Source organism: Stegodyphus dumicola, chromosome 12 (genome assembly GCF_044657685.1).
Source record: "Stegodyphus dumicola isolate Sdum_Otavi_A_Nest chromosome 12, ASM4465768v1".
In the NCBI taxonomy this organism is placed as follows: Eukaryota; Metazoa; Arthropoda; class Arachnida; order Araneae; family Eresidae; genus Stegodyphus; species Stegodyphus dumicola.
Window position 1 is genome coordinate 72691536 of NC_140779.1, and position 23413 is coordinate 72714948.

General features: G+C 32.5%; 1 protein-coding gene across 2 annotated transcripts in view; it reads right to left on the reverse strand.

Annotated features, from left to right (window-relative positions):
* LOC118198911 (lethal(2) giant larvae protein homolog 1-like) overlaps positions 1 to 23413 on the reverse strand; it is a 115307-nt gene that overhangs the window by 63719 nt on the left and 28175 nt on the right. For both annotated transcript variants that reach the window (XM_085806566.1, XM_085806565.1), the window contains exons 5-11: positions 22367 to 22476; positions 13312 to 13455; positions 10819 to 10975; positions 9759 to 9885; positions 9629 to 9683; positions 5129 to 5283; positions 225 to 445 (exon numbers count right to left, since the gene is read on the reverse strand). In XM_085806566.1, the coding sequence (XP_085662692.1) occupies positions 225 to 445; positions 5129 to 5283; positions 9629 to 9683; positions 9759 to 9885; positions 10819 to 10975; positions 13312 to 13455; positions 22367 to 22476 (969 nt within the window). The remainder of the gene's footprint in view (positions 1 to 224; positions 446 to 5128; positions 5284 to 9628; positions 9684 to 9758; positions 9886 to 10818; positions 10976 to 13311; positions 13456 to 22366; positions 22477 to 23413) is intronic.

Sequence of the window (23413 nt, forward strand, 5' to 3'; positions counted from 1 at the left end):
CACCTATAAAATCCTAGACATCCTTTCAAAACTTATCATTTAATACTAACTTTCCAATTAATGTACAATGGTTAGAAAACTGCTAATGATTATTAGATTAAAAGTATACCACAAAAGTTTAAAACAAAAGAAATATAACTTATATTCATACCAATTTTTTAATTAAATATATATTTTTTAATGTACGATTAAAATAATCACTCAGAAAATTTGGCATGACTTACTCTTTCAGTATATTTTCCAGATACTTGCTTATTTCCAGATGTGATAATACTATTCCACAAATCCTGAGGTACATTATTACAGTGCTGAGTACAAGTTATAGAAGATAGATGCAAACTAGATAAATAAGGTAGTCTGAAAGGTAACCAGTCATCGGATTCCAAATCAATCAGAACAATTTCCTCTTCAGCCAAAACCACAAGAGTATGGGGATTGTCATACTCTAAGGGGAAAAAAATTTATTTAATACCTGCTTCACCTATAAATTTAAAAAAAAAAATCCCTTCACCAATTTAGTTTCTATGACAACATAATTCACACCAAGAAATATTAGTAAACATTCAAAATGCAAATCATTCTGAGGGGTAAAAAACAAGGATCTAATTTTTACATATATCAAAAGTTTTATACCTTAATTCAGAACATAATGCATTTAAATATTTGCTTTAGCCATGGTACAGATATACAAATGTGTAAAGGTACGGGCTAAGGTTTCAAAACAGATTCCACTTTTTAAAATTGGCTTTAATATTACTCAAATGATAAAAACCCATTTAGTTATAAAATTCAATACTCCTTAAAAAGTTTGCCCCTTCCAAAAAAGGCAAGTTGTTATGTTGTTAATTTTAACTGTGCTAACATCATTGAATTGGTATTAAGGTTTTTATTTAAATGTAATTATTTGTTAAGTAGTGTAGTGGGAATTTTTCTTTGGCACTTAAAAGCTTCCGTTTTCAGTTCTTAGTTTTCCCATGGCAGGGAGAATTTCCTGAACATCTGGGCAGAAAAAAATGGGATTAAATTAACTTGGCCAGTGTTCCCTCAAATGGAATTTCTTAGCAGGCTGCGAACAAGAATTACAATAAGAAAATAGCAGTTTAGGGTTATCTTGTTGCTCAGCTCATGCTGTTTTGGGACAGTAAAGTTTGTTTGAAAAATAGATTGCACCTTCAATTCTTCAGAAGTCAGGGAAAGGGGTTAGCAGTCGGATGTCGAAGCTACGAGTTTTTGTTAAACTAGAAATTAAAAGATGAAAAGTTTCCCATTCCAAGAGTTCCAAGCTAAGTCTAAGAGTTCCAAGATTCCTGTTCCAAGAGTTCGGAGGAGAGTTCCTTCTCATGTGCTGTGGTGACTTACTGATGAAATTAAGATGACAGGCTTTGTGCCAGCGTTTGTGTTCCCATTGGTTTGGGGAGTTTAAAACAAAAATGAGAAATTCACCCTGTTGCCTTTAGGTTTGTGAGGGAGTAGAAAAGAGATCTGCCTGAAATTTCAAGAAAAAACAGCAAGCAACACGGACCAGCTTGGCTTGCTGCATGTTTGTCTGTACGCATCGACTTCAGACAGTGGAGATTTGCATAAAGCAGAGGCAATTTTCAAACAGTTGCGAGAGAGAAGAAAATTTAATGGAAAATGATCAGATGAAGTGAATGTCTTACATCACAATAAAAAGGAAAAGAAACAAACATATAAATTGAGAGAGTAAAATGTGTCTATACTTTTGTCATAATGTGTGCAACATAAAAGGATACCAAAATTATGACTACAAAGGTTATGATCAATTGAAACTCCACTTCAGACTATTCTTTAATAGATTAAGAGAGCGCTGGAACATTCAAACCCCTGATTTAGCAACTCAGGAATATCTGCTTCTGGCTCTGACAGATGTGAATAATCTGTGCGTTTGTTCTCGTTTTATAACATCAGGTTCTGCCTCCAAATGATGAAGTAATTGATCCACCCGTTGGCTAATGTCTGTTTATGAAGCACAGAAAAGTGTGTTCCGAACTGATATTTAGTGTGATGGAGAGAACAGCTCCTCTTTCAAACAATAAAAAGCAGACGTAAGAACAGTAAGTAAGAGCATTAATAACGGGCTGCATGAATTTACTGCAGTCAGTTTGTTACAAGGTTATCCCTTAGTAATGCACAACTTTTTTTACAGAAGCATGTTCATCCTTCGCCTCCTTGCATGTAGAGATGATTATGCAAAACTAAGTTGTTCTGTCCCATCCTATCTTGTAGCATACATCTCAATAGAGGGTGTTGCGATGTTCCCCCTCAAAACCAAGAAAACCTTTATAGACAGCGGGCTAAGCAGTTATCCCTTCTGGCTCCTGCACCATGTTTTTTCAATAGCCATTAATGCTAACAAGATGATGCGGCTCCGATCTTTATGTTCCTTGTGCCTTTTCACTGACTGATGAATAAAGTTTTATAACTGTCAACAATCCATTATCTTTTCGACAGATCTCGCTCTCTAACAGAAGTGTAATATGCAAAGATTTAAAAATAATATTTTTCAATCTTCCAAGATTAAGACAAGGTCCTTATTTGCATATTGCGATTTAATAGGCTGTAATGTTATTATAATCAAGAAAATTTTATATGTATTTATTATTAAATCTTGCATGTATTACTATTATTTATGGGATTTACTTTAGTCCCTCCGTTTGCTTGACCAGAAGGTTCTGGAACTGAGGAGTACTATGAGACTAATTTTATTTCTGAAAACTTAAATTTTAATACTAACTACTTATTGAAATGATTAATCTTGATTAATAAATGAGTGCTGATGAAGTAATTTAATTTTAATTGAATTTGTTGATTTATTATTAAGGGGAACTAACTGATTGATATGTTTGAATTTTTATTCTTTGGCCCAAGGCCCAAGGCGATATTTTCCGGAGTACCTTTGCAACTTAATGCAATTACCTCCACAACTTCGTTAAGGAGAAAACTGAGGTGATTAAGACAAAGCACTGGCTGAAGGGTAATGAAGGAGACCATTATGGGCTGACGGGGAAGGAAGTGAATAAGGAGTCCATTCTATGGACGATAAATTCTTTCTGCTTTCAACCTGTTTTACTAGGTTGAAAGAGAGAGAGGTGACGGATAAGGGCAGATTCCTGAATGCATTGCATTAATGGAATCGCAAAGATTGAAAGACAATTAGCCGGGAATCATAATTTTCCAGGGCTCGGGAAAGGTATATTAGGTAATACGGAAAACCGCAGTAATCGCTAATGCCTTGGGGATGGGCTGGGGGGGAGGGAGTCTTACGACTGAAGCAGAGCAGGGAAGGTGGAACGAAAAGAAGGGGGGGAAAGGATTCAAGAGTAGAAAAAGTTCTCCTACCGCCCGTGGCGAGAGTACAATAGGAGCAACTTTTGGAGCGGAAAGAACCGTGAGAGAAAGTTAACTGTGGAAAAGACGGAGAAGTTTTAGGATAGTTAAAGGGAAGGGAATTAAAGAAAAACGTTAAAAGTTGGAGAGGAGAGGTGGATTAAAAAGTGGAAAGAAATAAAAAAAGGGGACAGAATTGACCAAAAATACCTGATTGCTGTTGATGTTTGAAGATATGCAAGCTTGTACTTGTGCAGATTGCTGGAACAGAAATACATTAATAAAGTGTTTTGAGTAGCATGTGAGGGAGTTAGATTTAGAAGATTAGAATATTAATTTAAACTTCAAAAGAAAAATTAGGCAGTTTAAGTTGAATAATTAAGTTAGGTGATATTTATTCTTTGGTGATTGTGAGGTAGTATATTAATAGAAATGAATTTTTGCTATCGCTACGTTAAGTTACGAAAACAACTGTGTACGATAAGCTTATGGCAATTTGAAATAATGGTATTCGTAAGACAGCACTCTTATGAAATATGAAAATAAATTGGTATTGCATTATCTGGGAAAAATACAAGTTTGATTTCCTGTCCAATTACCAGTAAAAATTTATTCCTATAGTTTTAGGTTACTGATTTAACAGGTTTCAATTTGAATCTCGTATAAGTTAATCGACTTTAAGGTTTTTGATTTAACCCTTGCACTACGACTAAACTTCACGGTTGCGATGCCGTGTGCTACAATATAACAAGCAGTAAAGTGTCTCATTTACGCCGCTCTGCGTCTGCAAGTGCAATCCAGAGCTGTAACTAAAGAAATAAACAACCTCGTTGTTAGGCGAAGTGCGCACCACATTATTTTCATTTTTGCGATAAATGCATGCCTATCGAGGTGGTGTTCCCACTGCTCGCGGTTTGAGACAAAAGCATTTCGACGTGCGATGCACGTCTTTTCAGCGCAAGTGGTTAACTTAATTTTGGATCAACCATCCAATTCTTTCAGGTGTAGAGTTTTCAGTTTAGTGAGGAGGTCAGCTCTCAGTTTCAGAAAGACAACTTAGCTTACAATTATTTAAAGCTTAAGGTATTATTCATTTAATACCAATTTCTCCTAACAAAGTTATAAAAATGACCTACATGCAAGTTCAGTTTGAATTATAATAAAATTATCTGGATTATTCTGTCACATCTTTCTCTTCCTTACAGGAAAAACATTCAACTTTCACAACATTCACTGAACCGGTTTTTGACAAGATAAAAGATAATGCCAAAACTTAATTCTCTTTTCTCTTTCTATTTAAGGCATTCTATGCAACTCCATCAAGTTTCATTTTAAAAGGATGACATCTAGTTTTCTCCCAAAAATGTTTAGTCCCCCCCCACACACACACACAAACTTAAATCATAGAATTCTTTAATGTTGGGCAGCAGAACTGTCCATCTTTCTCTGTTTAGACCGAAATAAAAATTAGATCGGTTTAGAAACAGGCTATAAGTTTGAAAAACACAAAGCTTAAAGGTGATTTTGCTTTCTTCCCATTTTCTTTAGAACTGTGCATCAAACACATAAGACTTCTAAAAAAAGGAAGAGGTTAAATTAAGTAACACTTAAAATTTAATGTTTTATCAAATTCTATCAACTTTTTCCCTTTCTATTAAACACAAGAAACATTTAAAAAATTATACCCAATATGATATAATATGATTCATGAACAGCAATTGCTTTTATGACTAAAATTTAATCTTAGCAGTATTTAATAATATTCAAGCATTATTTATACCAGATTCTTCATCCCCATGACAGATGGTGAAGAAGTCCACTATTTTAGATGTAAAATCTAAAACTTGATGTTTATCACCACATAAAACAGTCACTGTATGTTTGTCACCAAAACTAGCCCGTGGCATTCCTCCAGAAAATATAGTAAAATCCTCCCTGTAAGGGAATAGAAATGGTTAACTAAGATAAAGCACCTCAAGAACTATTTCCAAACAGATGTACAAGTATTTCATTTAAAAAATATGTTTTTATTATTAAAATACCAAGGGTGTTCTCACATTTTTTTATATGATTTTCATTGTATTTACAGAAATATTTTATCCAAATGTTGCATTTTAAATTTGATAATTTATTTTTCAGTATCTTTGTACACTGTAATTTCCAAGAAAATAAAGCTTTTCTTTTTAGTAGCGAAAGAGGTATTTTATCCCATTCCTCTTGAACAGCTTTACTAAGTCCAAGGAGGGTGATAGGTTGATATCTGGACAATCCACTTTTTAAAAGTCGAAAGTGCAAAAACCCATGGATAATACATTGAGAGATTTAGTAAGGATATGAGTGAAGGGCATGGCCTTGATAAACGTTTCTTCTTCAGCTTTGCCCAGGAAATTATCAGTGGATTGAAATTTTTTCGTTTTCACTAACCTCTGTTACTTTCCTCATACTTTTATCCATTTTTAGCAGCAATTCCACTTTTTATTTGATGGACATCAAAACATGCTTTCGCTTTATAGATCCTTTGGCAGCTCCAGAATCGGAAACTCTTTTTTTACATAATCAAAAGTTCAAGCTTACTTTTTATAAAATTGCTCGAACAGTATGTAAAAAAATAATAAGCCAGATCCAATTAGAAGATAAGGGAACAATGGAATCTGCAACATTAACTAAAATAGATAATTAGATAATTTTAGCCTAGCTTATACCATCCATTATACATTAAATGCGCATGCGTAAAGGTATTATGCACATGTGTAAACACTACGCATGCGCAGAAAGCTAGTAGCTTTGAGGTCCGGATTATGGACGTCCGGAATATGGATGAGGACGGATTAAAGACTTTGTACTGTATAAGAGCTCAAGTAATAATCTAAAATGATACCAAAAATGCTAGAAGTGATTTTTTTTTTTTTTCCCAGATTCCTTTTATAAAATTAGGCTTAGCGATGCAAAACCACTGTCCTGTACGGTGACTGCCTTCGATCCCCGTCCCGCACGAGTCTTAAACAAAGGTGAGCCGTCGCGAAAGGGTTAATCAACGAGGATGATTTCTGGAATGTAGTTTACTGAGAAAGAATTAAAATATCTGAAGGAAATATTAAAATATCTGAGAAAGAATTAAAATATCTGAAGGATTGTATGCAGTCAGTTCTGTGTTTGGTTGGGTGGCTGCAGGAATCGAGATAAATAAAATGAATAAAAATTGTTCTGAAAATTTAACAGCAATGATAAACACTTGTGTTGAAAGATTTAAGAGGTTTTGGAGAGTCAGAAAAAGTAGAAATTGATCATTCTGATGATTATACTAATACTGATTGAGAAATAATAATAGACAAGTTTGAAAGAAATTTACAGTTTAAAAATGGTAGATATGAAGCTGATTTAATCTGGAAATACAGTCTTTTAAGGTAGCAAAGAATCAATTCACGAACCTTCACAATGATTTAAGTAAACTCTGAAGATTTTCCAGGAATACAAAAATAATTGAAAACCAGACATTAGAAGGAATTGTTGAAGAATATCCAAATAATGATACAAATTTGGGATATTTTATGCCACACTGAGCAGCGATACGATCTAGTGAAACCACTAATATAAGAATTGTGCAAGACACTAGCACAAGGACAGAGAACACGAATAAAAGTTCTGTTGAAGGTGCTGTACATAGTTCGTTAAAATATTAAAATTTTGTGAATAACTGACATCTCCTTATCTAGAAACTCATTTCAAAATGCACATTATGCTTTTTTGGCCTTTTAAGATTCCAATCAGCATTCATCACTTCGTTTACAGTTGACACTAACCGTTTTAATGATTATGCAACTCTCCATTAACTTCACCGATTGTCTTTTAACATTAAAGTTCTTAGCTTTGCAACATTTGAAATATTTAGTTTTTTCCTTAGATATGTAACTTGAACAATTTTTCTCCTTGAAGGCAAACTCTGACTTTTTTTAGTTTCTTACTAATAATATTATTTATCATTGCTTTAGATGCCAAAAAATCATGATTGTCACACCATTTTTTAACTACTAAATACGAATAATTTTTTTCAGAAAGAGCACAAGACACAGCATTCTGTCCACTGCTTCTTTAAAAGTGCCATTTAGATTGAAAACAAGTTTTAAACAGCAGACGATAATTTACTCTTTCAAAAATATGGTTGCGGTTAAAAAATTAGTGATGTTTTTGTATAGCACAGCAAAGTCATCTAAAAAATATATGAACAGCCTCTGTATTGAATGATTTTCAATTAAATTCTTTGGTGATCAAATACATATACACTTGACTCATTCATGACATGACGTTTATATTTATACTGACAAGTCTGAAATATTTTAAAGTTTGAAGTTGCAATAAACTTTAAAAAAATATTTTCCTGTGAGCCAGAATAAACATTTTCTAGAGAACTTTATACATTCTATTTGATATTTTCAGCTAGCTTTAGTAAAACTATAATTCAGTTCAAGAAGATACAGAAAAGTACTATCCATATAACTCTCAGAGAAATTCAATTTCTAATTTCTTTAGATTTTCATGACTAAAGCCCATATCACACGGCGTTTGTTTCACATGAACAACTGCTTCGGACAATTTTTCTGCCTGTTTTACTATTGAAAGAAAGACGTGCGACTTTTTCCTTCCTTTTGAAAAAAGTTGCAAGTTATTTGTTTTCAACCAATTAGCTATCAGCACCGAATGCTGTTAGCTTGTTTGTAATGGAGAACCAGTTTCCCCTGTGTTAACCCCAAAGCGAGCTGTGGTGATTGGCTGTTGTGACAAAGCAGAAAAATTGTTCCAAACAGTTGTTCTTTGGAAACAAACCGACATGTGATAGCAGCCTAAGTGGAATTATTTTCTTGACTAAATTTAATAAACCAATTATCAAACTAAGTATAAGCAACTGATTAATTAAGCTGAAAAACAATAATAATAAAAATTAATCTAGCATTTTAATTATGAAACAATTTAATACAGGAAACTGCATGTAAATCATCAAAAATATGAGTTTTAATGAGAAATAACAATGGAAGAATATTCATTGTGCAAAAGATTTTTATAAAAGTATAGTTTTCAAAATAAAATAGCTTAGAAATGCTAAGGACTGACAGATGCACTAATTAATGAAGTTATTTAAATGCCCAATTTAATGCACAGTCTTAACTACATGTCATTTTTAGAATGAAATTACATTTCTAAAGACAGGAGAAAACGGAAGAACAGCTTATTACTGGAAAAAGTGGAGGTTGATAAAAAAATCATAAATACAAAGTGGGTAAAATACTTTTGGAGAAGTTTATTTGCTATATTTTCACTTACCCAGAATGGCAACTATTAAGTGTGTGTGCTCTATTTAAAAGATGCTTTTATGATATCAGTAAAGGATTTTTTTTTTAAGTTAATATTTCCCTCGACTAATTTTAATTTCCCCAACTTCCTAAATTTTCCAAAAGTCATTAATATTTCTGGCAACTTTGTCAACATACTAAACCTGTTTCACACAGAATTGCTTCATTAAACAATTTCATTTACACATAAAAAAGGTTACCATATAATGTACAAAATTATATAAGTAAGAAAAAATCCGAAATCTATTTTATCACAGATTTATTTTATTTTTTTACATAGTCTAGAATTATAAAAATGTAAAAATTTTAAAAAGCAGACTAATACTTAAATATCTATACATATTTACAATAAAAAACAGCTACAGCATCGACTGAAAAGTTCTACATATTATCCTGAATAATATTCTCAGAAAGCTGAAGATTTAAAATTTTTCCTCACCAAGTTTAGGTCATTAGTCTCTGTAGATACTTCAAGTTACCAGTTAGCTTTAAAGATAAATATAAAAGTAAATTTTCCTTGTAGGTTTATAAAACTAGCTTCCTTTTAGAATTTGAATTGTTTTAAGAGTTTTTATATCTTTACATTTATAACAATACCCTTAAACCAATATTGAAACCAGAGTTACCAGATGAAATGACGAACGAAAAATGAAACAATTCTAGGTACCAACACATTTTAAGAACAGTTCAAACTTTATTAAGCTTTCCCAATGATTATCATGCTTTAAAAAATTCAAGTCTCTCAAAAAGTCCAATTTTTTTGTGGGCAAGGATGTTATTGTTTGCTTAAAAATATATTGTTTTTAATTTCTCTTAATGCTCATCGAAATTAAAAATCCCCAAGTATACAATTTTATAATCAATTCCATTTCTTGCTTAACACAATTTACCATAGTTATTTTACTAAGGATACAAAACAAAAAATAATTACATACCCGCCTTTTACAGCTCGCCACAAAACTTTTGTTATGGGTTTGCAAGGGAATGGTCCTATAATAAAACAGAATTTTTAATATTTTATTTCAGTAAAGTCAAATTTTTAAGACTTAAATGAAGTACAAATACCATATGGTGGTGCTGGAGACTCTTCTGCCTTTGTCGAATCAGTAGAGCTCCAAATAACGTAACTGCCATCATTATGTGAACTCATAAATTTAGTCCCACTACGATGCCATGATACAGATTCCAGTTGCTAAAAAATTTATATAAAAATGAATTGGAAAAAACAGCAATGCATATCTAAATTTAGATAAAATATACAACAAAATTCACTTCATATTTTATATATTAAAACAAAGCAATTTCAATAGCTAATTAAGAAGCTTATTCACTCGATAAAATAAGTTTATATGGTAAACTAAAAACTGGTTTAAAAACTCAGAGAAAATTTATCATGTATGCCATCTGATATATTAATTTAACCCATAAGCTTTTTCAAAGAAATTATTGAAAAGTAATATATGAAATGAATTACAATGTTCAGGCAAAATCTGTATCAAGGAAAGCACATAATCCTGTTTCCATCTTTACTGTATTCGGAATGGAAAATATTCAGCTGGGATTAATATAGCATAAAATTTTGATTAAAATCTGATCCTTTAGTCATAAAAATTTAAATACATGTAGAAAATTTTAAAATAAAATTCATAAATAAATACAAGCACTAAATGTAATCTCCAGAACAGACATCACAGCATATTACACACAAACACTAGCTTAGGATATATAAATTGCAGAATGATGAAATTAAGAAATTTCATTAAAAACTGGAAACGAATGGTCAGGCTAGTTTCAACCTCCTTAGTTGTTACAGGTAAGAACATTCACTGCAATCATAAGATCCCAACAATTAGTTACAAAAACAGGCACCAGACAGGATAAACAACTTCAATTTTTTAATATACATAAAGTTTACTTACACAGGTGATTTTCCGAAATAGTTTTACACATTTAAGTTTATAATCAAAATAGTTGAAGTCACAGAATATAGTAAAATTACTTTTAACAGAAAATCAAATTTTTAAATATTAAATAATAATTTAATGAAACTAATATAATGTTAATTTTCTAACTTAAGACATACAAATTTCCTCAAAATTTAAAAGAGAATTTATTAAAATCTTACTTGGCTGCCAATGTAAGTTTTCTCAGGATTTAAAGTCTTATTATCCCACAGAACCATTACACCTCTATTATAACCAATAATTATTTTATCCGAGTTTAAAGGATGTTCCGCAATCGCTTCGACAGAGCCAGGATTTAATTTATAATCATCAGGAACACTGGAAAACATGAAATATATTATATGAAAAAATAACACTAATACATACGTAAACTAATATCTATTAAACTTCTAGAACAGCAGTTCTCAACCTTTTTTTTTTTGCTCCAAGTAACGTCTTTCACTATTGCTAGACAATCAAGCCCAGCTTTCCAATATTTGAAAAATATTACATACTTTAATATAAATTTATGTTGTTTTTAATGTACTTTATAAATTAAACAAGTATAGGAAATTTTGATCAATATCACCACTTCAAGAAAAGTTGTTTTTTTACATTACATTTTTAACAAGAAAATAAAGGCAGACACCACATCCCCATTTGGAACTATGAAATTTCCCTGGCTGAGAATCCCTGTTTTAAAAGAAACAAACATGAACTGATAACCTTGTTTAAAAGCTTTACTATATGCAAGCAAGAACAAAATTATTTTTAGCCAAATCAGAAGTGCTAATAACTGGTCAATTCAAATGTTTTCTTGAATTACCAAAGGATAAGGAAACAATTTTACATTGACATCCAGGATAAAACTTGGCAGTCTTAATATAATCTTCAGAAATTCAAGATTTACAAATAAATCATTTAAACTAGCTGTTCAAAATAACAATGCAGCAGGGGAAAAAATTGATACTTTATCATAAACTGATGCCATTTATTCCCCTCCCCCCCTAAAAAAAATTTGTTCAAGTCATAGCTGTTCACCTTTTCACCAATTGCATGCACACAAATATTTCCTTAATTTAATATGAATGACTTCTGTTTGGCAGTACACTATCCAACATTGCAACACCAAGAAGGAGTGGCCCAATTATGCAAATTTCAGGGTAAACGCATGTCAGGGAGTTATGCAAATGATGCGAAATGTGCAGCTCTAGAGTGCATGTTGAAGATATAAGGGAAGGAACATACAAAATGTTCAATTTACATGAAAGTATTTCTGCTACGGAAATCACTGTATAAAATTTGTTCTTATCTCAGAGGACATGAGTAATAGCAGAGAACACCATGCCATCATCAAAAGCGGCAGTTCCAGCAGACAATTTTATGTGGGGCATGGTGATCGAACCTAGAAGGATAGGTTGGTTCATACAGCAGATCTCAGCTGATACACACACCTGGACGTGAACAAACTGCACCAGCTGTGACGATGATGGTTGGAACAAGGAAATGTAGCAAAGTTTAAGTGATGCCGCTGCACACAGTCACGTTACTACGCATGAATCAACGCATCAGCCGGCAAGCAGTGGCACATCCACAAGCCACTTCTACCTTCTTTCCAGAGCATGTTCAAAACATCCTAGATGTTCCTATATCGACCAGAACCATTTGCCGTAGACTGGTAGCTAGTGGCCTGCACTCATGGCGTCCATTAAGACTGCCATTGACCCTACATCATAGATGCCAATGTCTGCAATGGTGCCGGGCTTGAGCAAATGTGATGGCATAGGATCGTGTTCTCAGATGAGTCACATTTCTTTTTCTCCAATGATAGTTTCTGTGTACAACTGTGGCATCGATATGGAGAAAGGCACAATCCAGTAGCAATTGTGGAATGCCTCACTGCACAACGCAGCATCATATTTTGTAACACAATTGTGTCTGATTCCAAGTCACCTATAGTTCATATTCAGAGCACTATGATGGCCCAATGATACATGGATGATGTGCTGACCCGGTGACACTCCCCTACTTTCAGAGAATACCAAATGTCCTTTATCAGCAGGATAATGCATGACCACGCACTGGTGGCATCAGCCAACGTGCTCTGAAAGGTGTACAGATTCTTCCCTGGCCACTGTTTTCTCCTGATCACTCACTAATAGAACATATTTGGGATGTGACTAGATGCAAATTACAGACTCTGCCACATTCAGAAGACTAAATGTGGCAAATGGTTCACAGGGTATGGACAGACATTCCTCAGAACACCATCCATAATCTCATTGACTATCTGTACCTCGATGTGCTGCTTCGTATATCACCGTCCAAGGTGGTCCTACAACCTAATGAGCTGATGCTTTTCTCAATCTGTATTACAGAATATCATTTCAAAATAAAGATCACTTATTGTTCGTTTCCGTCAGTTTGCCGAGGTTCATCATTTTCTGGCCACTCCTTGGTGTTGCATTTTCAATATACATGAAAATTTGCATAATGAATATGCCTAATTAAAAGTTAATATTTCTGAAAAATTAATGAAATTTTTTTCCTCAAATTTTACTGCAGAAATTGAAAAATCTAAATCAAAACTGACAAACAGTTTTATACAGATTAATTTATAAAGCATGTCTAAGACAATACCAAAAACATATATATATTTAGATAAATATACATACTTCTGTATCACTACCTCTTGATAGATTATATGATCAGTCATTTCAAATGACTTGACATCCAGAGAATAGATGTTGCCACTGTCTGTTCCTATTAGAAGTTGCTCCCCATTAGAAGGTAGGCAGCACGTTGTGATCTTTTTTAACCTACAGATTTCATATGAAACAATTATTTGAATCACTTTAGATTTTTAATACATACAATACTGAAAAGACAGTTTCCTACAGCTCATCAAAAGCCATTCATTAAAAAAGAAGTAAGAAGTAAAATGAACAATTTCAAGGCAATAAAAAAAAAAAAATTAAAATTAAAAGTAGGGCACTTGAAAATAGTTTATATTTATAACATGATGATAGAATTTAGATTGTCATTCCACACACATCCCAGGATCACGACTTCTGCAAATCATAGATCATATTCAATTTCTGTTTACAATTCTGCTCTCATACTTTTCAAATTTGAATTATTTGCACATGAATTGCATAATCATACCTTAATTTTTTAATCAAGATTTACTAAATATAAAACTAACATTTTTAAAATTAGAAAGAAAATGTTACTATTAAGGATAGTTAGATTATTTGAATATGGATATAAAGTAGTGGCCAAAATTTTGGAAATTTTTATGTTTTTGAACTTTGTATGCTTATAGAAAATGTTACGTTTCGCAAATATATTATTTTAAAGAGAATTTATTACTCAATTCAATACAAATCACAAAATTCAATTATTTGCAATACAAAAAAGTTATATCATTATTTAATATAAATGAAAAACACAGTTATGAAGTGGTTTATAATGCCTAGCTTTCCTGGCCAATCACTGTTCTTTTTCTGAGAACCAATGAAATGTTAGTAACTGCCAGTAGAAGCTGACATCATGTTTACACTTGAAACAATTCATTATTTTGCTTTGTTCTGTAAAAGGAGGACCTGTTTCTTATACACTGCAATTAAAAGTAAGAATTTTTGTAAAAATTTTTAATATTTAGTCAAGAAGAAATGACATCAAATAAAAGAGTAGATTGGACACCTAGAAAGAGATGTAATATTATTGTGTTACGAGAAAGTGGTCTTTCCTATCCTGAAATTTCAAGACAGGTGGGGGTTCAGTGACTACATCTGGACTACATCTGCACCACATCTATTGATGACAGAAGAATCTGTCTCCAAGATAGAAAAATGTCATCAGCGGCTATCAGAAGTGATCTGAATGATGCTGGTGTTTCTGTCAGTTCAAGAACAATCAGGAGAAGAACAGATGTTGAGTTTTTTTTTTTTTAATTTTATTTTATTGGATTATGGCAAAGCACTTCAAGGCTATCTGCCTTAAGGGAGGGATACCTTCGTGGAAGACTTTCAAAGGGAAACTGGCTCGTATACACGTTACACATGGGGAAAACCACGAAAATGCCCATGCAGCCCATCCGTTTGCGGGATTCGAACCTCGGACCGAACTACCAGTGTTCAGCGATGTTACCGCTCGGCCGCTGGTGGGGCCTTAACAGATGTTGGACTGAGAGGTAGAATTGCACGAAAAAAGCCTTATCTTAATTTTCAGCAACGAAAAAAGCCTTATCTTAATTTTCAGTAACGAAAAAAAAGACTACAGTAGGCAAAGGAACACATTAATTGGACAGACGATCAGTGGTCACAAGTTATATGGAGTGATGAAACTAAGATGTCGTTATTCGATAGTGATGGGCGAAAATATGTAAGACGAAGAATAGGAGAACAGCTACATCCTGACCGCATTCAAGCAACTGTGAAGAACCCAGTTAGTGTTATGATTTGGTCATGCATGTCAGCAGATGGTATTGGTCGCCTTCATGTCATCGATGAGACTCTGAATGCCAGAAAATACATTGACACTATTCTAGAACCAAAATTTCTACCTTCCATCAGAGATCTCTTTCCCAACAATGTTTCGTTTAATTTTCAGCAGGATTCTGCTCCTTGCCACATGGCCAAAATATCGAAAGAGTGGTTTCGTACAAAGAGCATTAAATTGTTGTCATGGCCTGGAAATAGTCCTGACCTCAATCCTATCGAAAATTTGTGGCACCGTTTGAAAACTCTTGTCCGAATGAGGTTCTCATCAAATAAAAGGGAACTAATTGAGGCTATAATTGTTTCCTGGCATCATGTAATAACGAAAGGAGAGCTTAAAACTCTTGTCAGCTCAATGAAATGTCGATGTGAAGCTGTAATCAAAAATAAAGGGTACCTTACTAAGTACTGATAACTCACTGCAATCATCAATATCCAATGTATATCGTTAACTATTATTGTTTAACTTTTTTTGTATTGCAAATAATTGAATTTTGTGTTTTGTATTGAATTCAGTAATAAATTCTCTTTAAAATTATATATACAAGTTTGCATTTTGTGAAATGTAACGTTTTCTATAAGCATACAAAGTTCAAAAACATAAAATTTTCCAAAAGTGTCCACAATTTTGGCCACCACTGTATACTGATCTTAATTCATATGACCACTGGGACATTAGTGTAATGAAAAACCACTGTAAAGATAAAACACAGGATATTTTTAATTAATGAACTCAAAATATATATATATATACAGCCACCACAAGAAATTGCTTTCAAAACAAGTTTTACGTGATTATGAAAAATACACTATTTTGTTTACGAAACCCATAAAAAACTGATTTCCAACACTAATTCTACCATAATGTTACATGCAAGCACAACTGAATTATTAACTTTACAAAATGCTAGAATTTAAATTTATTAATAGGAATTTATTCTCCATATCTTTACTTTCTTCCTATTTAAAGCCAGGAAATCTTTACAAGTGCCATTTCCATGAACTCTCTCTCTGCCTATCGACACAAAATTGTTTCATGATTTCAAGGAATATAACAAACCCAACAAAGTCAACCAACATATTCTTGTCACATAATTCCAAAATTAACTACAAATTCAAAATTAATATTATAATGGAATATGCATTAAAAATTGGGATTTACTTAGATACAAAGCTGCCAACCTTGAAGTATAAAAACCTAGAGGACCTGCCAAGAAACAAGAGTTTCGAAAAGTTTTCGCACTATGCAGCAATAACATTTTAAAGGAGTTCAAAATAAACTTAGATTTGCTTTATAATGCATGATTCAGTTTATTCAACTATTTACATCACAACTCTGATGTAAAATATATAATTTACATATTCTAACTTTTATAATGTTAGGTTAATTTCAATCTAATTTTTACACTCTGAAAAACTTCAGAAACTTTAAAACTTCAATTCATCAGAATACTTTTAAAGCAGGTTAAAAAAAGGTAATAATGAAAATAAATACTACTGTGTGAATAAAATTAGTAATATACAGTATTAGTAAATAGTATTTATAAAATAACCACCAGTATCTGGCAACGAAGTCCAAAACCCCTCGTGCCCTTTATGGGGTATTTGGAAGCACATCTGGCAAGCAATTGGAAGATCCGAAGTTCGAATCACGGTGAAGAAACTATTTTTTCATGTTTGTCAATCCGAAATAGACCTAATTATTATTGATATGAATTTAACCATGCAGTCACTGCCATGCCAAAACTCTAGTGACTCTACATATTGATTCAAACGAAATACAAATATTTACTAATAAACATGTGGTTGAATTAAATAAAGTTCTAGACTGTCTACAGTAGATTAAAACAATTCAGATATAGTAAAATTTAATGAGAAAAATTATGCTGAAGATCACTAGGTTGCACGATTTAATTACTTGATTTTTATTGCTGAAAACTCTATTAAAAGCTATAAATAAAAAACTAGGAGATCTGGTATCTAACAGGAGATGAGCCGAAAACTGGAAAAGTTGGCTGCTATGTAGACATTATTTTAATAACCAGGCTTTTTAAAAATGCATAGGCTTCATACATATCAACTTTCATACCTATAAATTGAGATATTCTTTAAACTTAAGACTTTCTATATTAAAATGAACAACAAAGTAAAAAATTTGATGTGTACACCACATGACTTCCTTGTTCGGAATATTAAATTACACACATTTTTTCTTGCATTTCCTTTAAACTTATCAGATTGAATTAAATTTACTTCGCCGATAGCGCATAAGCCACAATAGAACAAATGCATTATTTAAAATTCATTATATTTGTTTACCATAGCGGCATTCTGGCCCTAGGTTCACTTAACAGCATTTCGCTTCATTCATTTTTTAACTCAGAATGCACAAAATTTTGTTGCCACATGTTCTATTCAAATACTATAATAAATTTAAAATGAATAGAAATTAAACAAACAAAGGAAAAAAACAGTTTTTTTACAGACGATTCAGTATTTCTCATTCAATTAATTCAGTTTTCACTTCATGTCAGGCAAAAATCTCAAGACTGGCAACAAATCCACTATTCTGCGGTTTCAAATGTATGCAAACATGGCCGCCATGGTAAAATAATTAGGCTTAGCGGCAATTAAACAACTTTTAAATCGTTGATAATTCTAAAAATATTGCATGCAGATTTACTAAAGGCATAAAAACCTTATCCAGAAGATAAGAACATTACTTAATCATTTTTAAAGCAAAAAATGCACAATTTACAAACAAGAATAAAGAAACAGATCCTGAGCCAAGTAACAGTGTGGACACATATATGTATAGATAGATATAGATATAGGTAGATAACAGCATATAGATACAAAATTGTTTCACAAGAATTAAATTTTAATCATGAAATTTTAATTGCAGAAAAATAATTATTGCTGCGAACTAATTTACAATATTTAAATCATCAATTAAATTTAAGAACATATGTAAATTTAAGTGCACGTATCTAAAACCATGAAAAATATGTATTTAAAGCGTATATATACATATATTTATATACTTTTGATGTATAAATATATGTATTCAAAAAGTTTAGTATTTCATATATATATGTATTCAAAATACTTTTGATGTATAAATATATGTATTCAAAAAGTTTAGTATTTCATATATATATGTATTCAAAAAATTTCAAAGTGTTTGTGGTGTATAAATACATGTATTCAAAATTCAAAGAGTATATATATATATACTTTTGGTGTAGCTGAATGCAACCAAAATACAAGGTGCACATCTACACGTTATAGCAAGTCTATATACAAAATTTCTACATTCAGAGGCTACTCTCTTTGAGTTAGGAGAGATACGTACGCACAGATGCCATGAAAAGTTCTCTTCAGAATTCATTTTAAATCAGTTTTTACAATTTTTTGGGGGGAAAAGAGTTCTTCATTCTGTGCTTACATACAGATGTAACGCAAAAAATCATTAAATTGCATTCGATAGCAGTCAAAATGGATATTTTCGTTGAAATACACTCATGTCCATAAATTAAGGATAATGCAAAATCAGGCAAAAAAAGAGAAGCAAAACAAATTTGACTTATTTGTAAAGCTTATTTATTAAACAAAAGGTAAAGAGCAAAAAAGATGCTATATGTTTGATATTATTAAAAAATTAGCGATTTTTTCTCCCTGGAGCAAATTACAAAAAAAAAAACTATTTTCAAAAAACCAAGATTACATGGTTGGAATGATTGTTAATACATTGTATGTCTCCCAGACGATGCAATACAGTCTGTACAACGCCTAGGCATGCTGAGTACCAAATTATTGATCTGATCTTGGGGGATATTACACCACTCAAAAAGCAATGCTCTCCAAAGTTCTGGTAGACATGTAGGAGGAGGTTGACAGGCTGCAACTCGTAGGCCAAGCATGTTCCACACGTGCTCTACTGGATTCAAGTCCGATGAGAATGCTGGCCAGTTCATACGTGTGATATCCTCCGATTGAAGGCATTTGCTTACGATGTTTACAGGTGAGGACGGGCGTTGTCATCCATAAACACAAATTGTGCGACCATGGCGCCCCAAAACAAACGTACATTTTGTTCCAGAATGACGTCCCGATAGATTTGGCTTGTCATGATTCCAATTTGAACATGCTGGCTAGTTCTGGAACCCAGAATAATTCCACCCCAAAAGAGCACTCCTGCACCTCCGTAACGGTGTCGTTCAATGATGTTTTCTTGGTGGTAACAGGTACCTGGAGCTCTCTATATGAAAGTCCGGCGAGATTCAGACTGCAAGCTAAACCTGGACTCATCGGAAAACATCACACAAGCCCACTGTTGCAGTGTCCACAATGCAAGCTCTCTACTGCAGGCGACAGTGAGTTGCAGTAAGTGAAACGCATCTGACAGGTCTACGAGCATATAGACCAATCTGGCCTAAGCGTCTGTACATGGTCTGCCTTGAAATTGTCGTATCAATGGCTGAAGAGAGCTGACGAGACAGGTCTGAGGTTGTGCTCCGCCTGTTTCTTTTGGCAGTAACTGCCAAATACTGGTCCTCATTCGGCATTGTAACTCTGGGGCGACCTGTGCTGTAACGTCTACTCACATTACCATCATCTTGGAATCGTTGCCAAAGCCTGGAGATGACACTCTGGGCAATTCAAAGTTCGTCTGATACTTCCAGTTGGGTACACCCACATTCCAGATGGCCGATAATTCTACTTTGTAAAATATCATCCAAATGAGTCCTTTGGGTCATAACTATTCGGTTATTGCACTGAAATGCTTATAAAGCGGCTGCGAAAAATTTTACTTCTTTGCCTGTATTCCTTATATATCACTCTCTTACACTCTCGTCATTGTGACGTACCATCGGTGTCATCTGGTCACTTCCTGAAATTTGCATATGGTTCTTGAAGATGTGTGTAGTGATTTTACAGGCGATATGTTTATTTTAGAGTTCGATTTCCGCATGACTCCGAATTATCCTTAATTTATGGAAATGAGTGTAGATGCCTGAAGTTTTTCTCGATTACAATACTTCCTTTTTACAAGGAAGTAAAAAGGAAAGTACATATTTTTGAATTGAGATATGACGGACCACAAAGATAAATTCATGTGTGTGTTGGAGATATTACGAAGTGCAAACGCAGGTCTCCACACTGCATAAACAATAATTCGTTTAGTTGTGACACCACTTGGTATTTCAAAAATCAACTCACAGCCAATGTCAATGGATTTACGCAATCTGAACTATATTATTCGTCACCAAAGCCTCTCAATTTCAGAGAGGGTGACAAAAAATTATCCTGTTTCTCCTGATATTTCGACTATAACCAATAAGAGGATGTAAAATAAAACAGAAAAATTAAGAGGGCATGACTTAATTCCGTCCATAAACTGTTAGACAAGGCAAGAACTCTGAATGCTCTATAACTCTGGACAAGACTCTCAGCTCACAAGATCCTCACATAATGAGTACTTACAATTATCTTACCTGTGCATTCAATATTAATTGTTAATTGCCATACTGTATGAACAATAGAGCTTCTAATCTATTTATAATATAATAAATTTACTTTTAGTCCTATATGGAATGAGTTAACACACAACCTAAACAAATCATTCTGTTACCAATTATTACATAGAGTCGCCATATGAGCACAGCATCACCCCAGAGATAATCTTGAACATCAAATAAGCTAATATTCAGCTAACTTGAACTTTGAATAAAATCTTGCTATGTTTTGTATTTTAAATATATGATTTGATTACTTAGCGCATTTGCAGTTTCTTTGGATCTTGACAGCTCTTAGGTACTGGTACTGCTCTATCTTTACAGATTTGAGAATAACATGAAAAAAACTACAGGCGGAAAATTTACATTTTTACAGCTGGTGAATGCAAATGAGCAAAACAAAGGCTACATATAAAGTGATAAATACATATGTCATATGTACACTCCACAAATAAAGGGGGGAACAGTTCTATATCGTCTGTTCTACTGAGCCGATTGACGAAATTCAACTTTTTCATGTCTTGAAAGCACGACTTAGGACATGCATTAGATTTATATACAAGAGTCATTCTAATATAGGTATTTCGACACAAAATCAGAATTTTTCTGAAATGACATGCCAATTTTTTTCTGCGTTTCGATTCTATGACTCAAATTATGTTAAACTGCCAAGTTTCGTAAAAATCGCATGAATAGCTCTTCGGTGCTAAATGAATTTGATATATAATTATTAATCTCTTTTTAATAAACTTACTTGATTCCTTCTTCCAGAATTTGAAATTCAGGCTTAATCCTATGCATTTTTAAATATTTTTATAAATTTTTCAAAAACATTTGTGTATTTATAACCTATAAAATTTGTAACATCCTATTAAAGTAGATGAATTTCTAGACACACCTACAAAAAAAATTTTTTTTATTCAAAATTTTCTAAGATATACATGAATTTACATATTAAGACGGTTTTTAAATTTGGCCTTTTATTTTAGCGATAATAACGGCAAACAATAATACGCACTTTGTTAAAATTATCTGAAAGTATGAACGATGACTTTTTCCCGTTCATCTACAATGAAAAAAGAAAAGGGAAATATGTTGCTATAAATTAAGAAGTTAGCCAAGTAAATTATTTTTGGCGAAAACTGAAAAAATATGCCAGGATAAATTTTTGAAATTCTCCGTAAATTTTGTACCGCATTTTACAAAATTTAATATTTAGGCATAATTTGAATCAGAGTCAAAATATGAAAAAAATTGGCATACCATTTCAGAAAAGTCCACTTTTGTGTAAAAATACCCATGTTAGAATACTATATATAAATCTAATACATATCCTACAACATGCTTTCAAGACATGAAAAACACAATTTGAAATTCGTCAATCAGCCCAGTAGAACAAGAGATATAGAACTGCCCCCCCTTTTTTTTTGCACCGTGTACATGAACAAGTTCATTACTGTTAAATATATACAACAAAAATGTCGGAAACATGGCAATTCTACCGAATGTTTAAGTTAGTGAATGTATAATGAGGAGTTAATGAAATAAATACACACCAAGCCTTTAAAATCAAATAATGCATTTCGTATAAATAAAAAAATCAATATAAAATTTATGCAAATACATTTTAAAAACTAGTCATTTTAACAAATTTACAAAAAGCTGGAATGTGAATAAGAAAAAATTTTCCTTAATAAATATTAACTTACCTTCCTTGAAATGAACAAGATTTAACTTCTTCCAATTCCCATTTGCCATCTTTTTCATTTAATTCAAAAAGATGCAAGGAGCTATTGTCACATTGGCTGATTAATCGACCCTATGGAAGATTCATAAATAACCATTTATAGTTCATCAACTAATCATTATAATAAATATTACAACATTTTAAACCCCCAAAAAAAATGCAAGAAAAAGTTATATTTAAATCAACAGCTAGTAGCCTACAAAGTGCAAGATTTCTCCAGTGAACCACAGGAAAGATTAATAAAAATATTACTACCGATTGCAACGTTTTGATGGGTTCCCCGTCCCCTGATAATGCGCAAACATACAGCTGAAAGCTTAATGCTTTGCATGAATATTCAGTGTTTTCCTTAACTTCCACTGCATTATACTTATACAACATATTTATTTACATATTACATTAAACTGACATATTTACATATTAAGTACATTCAAAGTGACATTTTACACTTAATGTGATCTAGAGCTCATTTTATTTTCTGTACAAAACTGTTCACACAGATATGAAAAGTATACATATTATATAAAATTGTTCTATGTATATTATTCTAAGACATTTAGGGTTTATGAAATCAATATACATTTTAAATTAGCCCTTGTATAAGGAGGATCAGCTTCTACGAATTTAAAATGACGATAAATTATACCAAAATTATTAGAACTGGTATTTACATAAAGTTTAAATGCAGACTCCAGCCATATTAAATGTTAACACATTAAAGGCGAAGGATCTTGACGAAAGTATGTTAGGTAACGTGGTGACCACTTAGCCTCGTTTTTCATCCTAGAGCGGGCAATATTTTGTGTAATCATACAAAAATTTAGACTTAAAAAAGTTTATTTAAACTCTTAAAACTACAAGAAATATTAAAAAAGAACTAAACACTAATTAAAAAAATTTTTTTAAAGTACATATTTATGAGAAGAATTTAGTATTTTTATGACTGTGATAATGTTGATAACACTCGCCACGGTGAAGAGGTGCATTGCAAAACTCGCATTTGAAGCAA